General features: G+C 42.1%; 1 protein-coding gene across 1 annotated transcript in view; it reads left to right on the top strand.

Annotated features, from left to right (window-relative positions):
• The first annotated feature begins 4,281 nt into the window (after window positions 1-4,281).
• LOC109914709 (dystonin) overlaps window positions 4,282-5,683 on the top strand; it is an 89,580-nt gene continuing 88,178 nt past the window's right edge. The window contains exon 1 of the mRNA XM_048612325.1: window positions 4,282-4,302. Coding sequence (XP_048468282.1) covers window positions 4,282-4,302 — 21 coding nt within the window. The remainder of the gene's footprint in view (window positions 4,303-5,683) is intronic.

Here is a 5,683-nt window from a genome sequence, read left to right as displayed (position 1 = left end):
GGCCAGGGACTCTCAGTCTGGGCGGTACAGGGTAGGCCAGGGACTCTCAGTCTGGGCGGTACAGGGTAGGCCAGGGACTCTCAGTCTGGGCGGTACAGGGTAGGCCAGGGACTCTCAGTCTGGGCGGTACAGGGTAGGCCAGGGACTCTCAGTCTGGGCGGTACAGGGTAGGCCAGGGACTCTCAGTCTGGGCGGTACAGGGTAGGCCAGGGACTCTCAGTCTGGGGGGTACAGGGTGGGCCAGGGACTCTCAGTCTGGGCGGTACAGGGTAGGCCAGGGACTCTCAGTCTGGGGGCTACAGGGTGGGAGAGGGACTCAGTCTGGGGGATACACAGTATGGGAGGAGCTTGGGATCTGGGGTGTACAGGGTGAGCAAGGGGTTTGAGGTTTTGGGGAATGGTTTGGGAGAGGTGTTTGTGGTCTGGGGGTTTCAGGTGGCAGAGGGGTTTGGAGTTGGGGGTGGGAGAGGTGTTTGGGGTCTGGTGGTATGGGGCGGGAGAAACTGTTCCAATGTATTGACAGAATGCCAGGCTGAGAGAGTAAGATCAGCGCTAACAAACACATCTCCTCATCCCAGTCTCATCTCCTGTCTCACCATCCAACCCTAAGGTCAGAAATCACACGACACCAGGTTATAGTCCAACAGGTTTATTTGAAATCACAAGCTTTCGGAGTGTTGTTCATTCCTCAGGCGTAGTGAGAGAGGAAGTATCAAGACATAGACACACACACACGCTCACACACATACACACTATTACTCACACTCTCTCTTTCTCTCTCTCACACACACACACATACACACTGTCTCTCACACACACACACACACAGATTCTCTCTCTCTCACACTCACACACACACACACACATATAAATCTGCAGTGATTTTGCATTTGCAGATATATTCTATTTTGTTCAAAAAGCACACAATTTGTAAACACAGGTCAGTCAATGGAGAATTTTATAAATATCTGCTTTGGAAATAAAACCAGTCTGACTCCAGGTTAAAACACAGACAGGTTCCAAACAAGGCCTCACACCTAAAATGCATTGTCTGACCTGAGATGTCACTACTTGTATACACTGACAAAACCTTCAGTTATCTCAGGGCAGTGACTGGAAATAAATTCTGGGATTTGCATTTTAATCAATGGAAACCTGCATCTCCTTTCTAACTGATTAAAGATTTAAGAGGAGGGAGTCAGCTAGCCATTTTAGGTTTATTCAATACATTTGCATCAGCTGTATGATCCTCTGATTTTTTACTTATAAATTCTGTGTCTTGATGCCTCTCTCACTACACCTGACGAAGGAGCAATGTTTTTCGAAAGCTCGTGTTTTCAAATGAGCCTGTTGGGCTATAACCTGGTGTCATGTGATTTTTTTTTTGACCTTAAAAATAGATATGTAGTCTCAATGTTGGAATTATCTCCCTCAAAAGCTGGGGATACTCAGACACTGAATATAATCAAGACTAGGAATGAGAGATTTTTGGACACTCCAATCAAGGAATATGGGAATAGGACCAGAAAATAGAGTTGTTGGAGAAGATTGTTGATGAACTAAGTAAGTTATATGTTGGGGCTGTTGGACTTATTCCTGCTTCTTTTTCTTGCATAACACAGTTGAGATTAAATGCTTAGCTGTTCACAATGGGACTTGCACCAACGCTCTCCTGACTGAGGGGGATAAAAGAGAAATCTGGATGTTATTGCAACCAGTTCAGGATCTGCGCTGATTTTAGGAGCTTCCTGGGGCCAGGAAATCGACTGAAAGACACAATCCTGTTGGAGTTTGTTGATCTAATTATGTGAAATGTATGTGACATTATCAAACATAACGGGTCATGAGTGCTAATGGGGAATTGGGAGTTCCCAAGATAGTGATTGAATTAAAAACTTTACAGAGAAAAGGACTGAAATTAGAATTCAATTAATGTGGTAACTTCTACTCAGTGTCTGAGATTCGCGTCTTAATGGAGACAAAAGTTGATTGACTTCCCCCAGGAAAACGAGAAGGGTACTAAAAGATCTTTTGCCATCGGTCTGCCTGAAATCCAAATTCTTTGTTTATTTTCGGATATTGCTGCACCTGGCTTGTATCTCTTCTGTTTTTTTTATTTTTGCTTTTGCTTTTGCTTTGCACAGATTTTACTTTGCTTCTTGTATTTCAGGTTCTTCTGTCAGTGCCCAATGTTGTTGCAAGCTCAGTAGAGCTGAGGAGACTCCTGGGTGATCTTGGAGAAGATGTTGAAGAATAGAAGTGGTATCTCACCTGTTTCACCCATTGGTCACTTTGAGGGGAAAGGAATGAGTTGCAGCTAGGAGTGATGTATAGGGTAAAGTTGTGGGGACATTTTCTGCCTCTCCTGGATATGATTGTTTCAGTGACAATTAATAGCCTGAAATTTAAACAATGGCCTTTCACTACAGTTTTCAGACTTCTTTTTTAAACTAAGGCAGTGAAGGCCTTCTGATGGATACTGTTAAGTCAAGGTCAGATCTTGATGCTGAAGTGTCTGAATATTTGTATGTATTGAAAATAGAGATGAAGCTTTTTGTCTTGAACCCATCAGGACAAATGAAACAATACCAAATTTTTAATTATCATGATTTATACCAAGGAGAAGAAGGATGCTGACTGGTTGGCTGAGACCATGGCTACAGAAACTAAGATTCCCATGCTTCCAAGAATTCAAAAAGGGAGCTTCCCTTAAAAAAAATTTAATAATCAACCGAACTCCTACTGTGCTTCATTTATCCTTGCTAGAAGTGCCGTATACTCGTTCGTTGGGACCAGTCCTCAGTACACAAATGTAATAACTTCAAGCCTGTTGCCATCTTTGAAACATCTGAAACTATGGGGAGCCCAGTTGCTTTGGCTGAGAATCCAAGTTGACTGGCCAATCCATCAACCCAAGCCTTTTCTCCTGTGGTATAAATTGTTACTGTTTAAAGTTGGCATTCTGTGTTTGTCTTGATGAGCACAAGAGACACACAATTTGGCAACATGTCTCTGTTCAGCAAGATTAAAGTTCTGTATTGCAAAGCATAGGTGTTCATTGTGTAACTCTGATTCAATTCATGCTTTAAAGCACCAAAACCTGTGCAGAATGTAAATGGCAAGTATAGTATTATTTATAAATAAAAGGTGGTACTTTTGGTTGATGTGATTTTGTCTAATTACTGTTTATACTTCATGTTGTTCTGCAACAATTCATCTTCTAATGACAGACAACAAGGTGTCGAGCTGGAAGAACACAGCAGGCCAAGCAGCATCATAGGAGCAGAAAGGCTGACGTTTTGGGCCTAGACCCTTCTTCAGAAATGGGGGAGGGGAAGGGGGTTCTGAAATAAATAGGGAGAGAGTGGGAGGTGGATAGAAGATGGATAGAGGAGAGGATAGGTGGAGAGGAAACAAACAGGTCGAAGAGGCGGGGATGGAGCCAGTAAAGGTGAGTGTAGGTGGGGAGTTAGGGAGGGGATAGGTCAGTCCAGGGAGGACGGACAGGTCAAGGGGGCGGGATGAGGTTAGTAGGAGGGGATAGGTGGGAGGAAGAACAGGTTAGGGAGGCGGGGACGAGCTGGGCTGGTTTTGGGATGCGGTAGGGGGAGGGGAGATTTTGAAGCTTGTGAAATCCACATTGATACCATTGGGCTGCAGGGTTCCCAAGCGGAATATGAGATGCTGTTCCTGCAACCTTCGGGTGGCATCGTTGTGGCACTGCAGGAGGCCCAGGATGGACATGTCGTCTGAGGAATGGGAGGGGGAGTTGAAATGGTTTGCGACTGGGAGGTGCAGTTGTTTATTGCGAACCGAGCGTAGGTGTTCTGCAAAGCGGTAAAGCCACTGGTTCAGATTAGATCTACTTTTCACTGTTTCTCACTACCCTATAATGCCTTTCTGTGACTAAGTCCCATGTTCCTTTCTGTCTCTGGAAGAGCATTTTCAGCATCAAACAAAACTGCACAAAGAAATCCACAAGATTGTATGACCAGTTCCTTCAGTGATCAGTAACTACTGTGGCTTATGTTGGCCCAAATGCCTTTAATTGAAGGATTTCTCTCTTTCTTGAGATTTTGTTCAGTGTTGCATTTAGGATCTAACTTGTAAATTGACTATAATGTGAACGTTTTCTTTTCAGTGTTAGTCAATGGGTAAACAAACTGCTTGTTCACACTAGTTACAGATAGGGGACTCGTTATAACTAGTAATTATTGTCAGTAGGAGTGATTCAGCTCCATTCAATTATTGTCAACATAAGTATAGGAGGTTTTCGTTAATATGGAGAATTATGGGAATTCGGTACAGCAGTCAGAAGAAACTTGAATAGATGTCAACAAACAACAATTGAAATTCATCTTTTAACTGGATTCTAAAAGAGAGAATACAGTTATAATCATGCAAAGGCAGTTAAGATCTGTTACTTGCAATTTCTGCATCGTGTAGAAACTCTGGACACCACTTGTGGGATTACGTATAGGGAGTGGCTCTAACAATTTGAGCTGGAGATTAGAGTTTCGAATTTGAGGGGCAATTGGAATCACTGTGAAGTGGGAATTTCCTGAATTATACATTACAGTAGGTTTGCCCCAGTGGAATCTTTTGGTACAGCAGGAAGCAGAGGAGCCTTCAGAATGTATGGCAATTTCAAACTGGTATCCTGCACTAGAAAGTGATAGCATCTTAAAACAGCCCTGTTCAGACCCAGCACTGACCAGCAAAGTTTGGAAATTCAGTAATTACAGAACATTCCACAATTAGTGGGACAAGTCAGTGCTTCTGTAAACATCATAATGAGTCTGCTCCATACAGTATTGCTTCCCTACTGCCTGAACTATGCAGAATTTTCTGAAGGGGGAAAGGAGTGATACAGAAATTTTGGCATGTTTGTGGTGCTGATGACTGTACTTTCATTTATGGAACATTGGGACATCCTGTGGTTGTGAATAAAGTGCTTCCAGCCATTCTGGATGCTTTTAACATCTGAAAACTAACAATTGCAGCCTAGCTTATGAATTATGCTAGGTGCTGTATCTCGTAGTACTTGAAAAAAAATTATTGTAATCAAAGTTAAATTTTATGGCTTATGAAGCAAGGTGTTAATTTCTGGAAATTGCTTTAAATTGATTTTTTTTTAATCCCTTTGAAAAGGTTCCATTAAGAGCTCCCTGTTCTCAGAATAGTGTCATCCATATCACCGTCAATCTACATAAAGCAACATTTCAAATAAGTTGTGGCAACCACCAAAGGAACTTTGACTTAATTGGTTTCTGAACAGAGGCATTTTCTAATTTCTCAGACACATTGCCACCTGAGCCCTCTATTTTAAAATTTGCTGAAGAAGAACATGACCTATTTAACTAAAACTACTTTAAAATCTATCAATCAAAACATAAATGTCCCTAATATCACATTTCTTATCTTTGATAGGCAGTTTCCCTTCCTCCTGTGATCTACCAATTTATATAAACCCTGCTGGCTTTGTCAAATAACTATACATTGATCTAATTTGCTGCCTTGCTTGATCACATCATGGGCAGCCTCTGTTTCAATTTTAAGGAAACCTACATTGAAAACTGAGACTTGATTTTTTGAAGTGTTGGATTTTGTTGTAATACAGTGAAACACAAGTGTTAGAATAAGGGCAGATAAACAGCAATATTGTTTGAGGGATCAATATATT

Source organism: Rhincodon typus, chromosome 26 (genome assembly GCF_021869965.1).
Source record: "Rhincodon typus isolate 14 chromosome 26, sRhiTyp1.1, whole genome shotgun sequence".
Classification (NCBI taxonomy): domain Eukaryota; kingdom Metazoa; phylum Chordata; class Chondrichthyes; order Orectolobiformes; family Rhincodontidae; genus Rhincodon; species Rhincodon typus.
The sequence above is the reverse complement of the archived record's forward strand: the minus strand, read 5'-3'. Positions and strand labels throughout refer to the sequence as shown.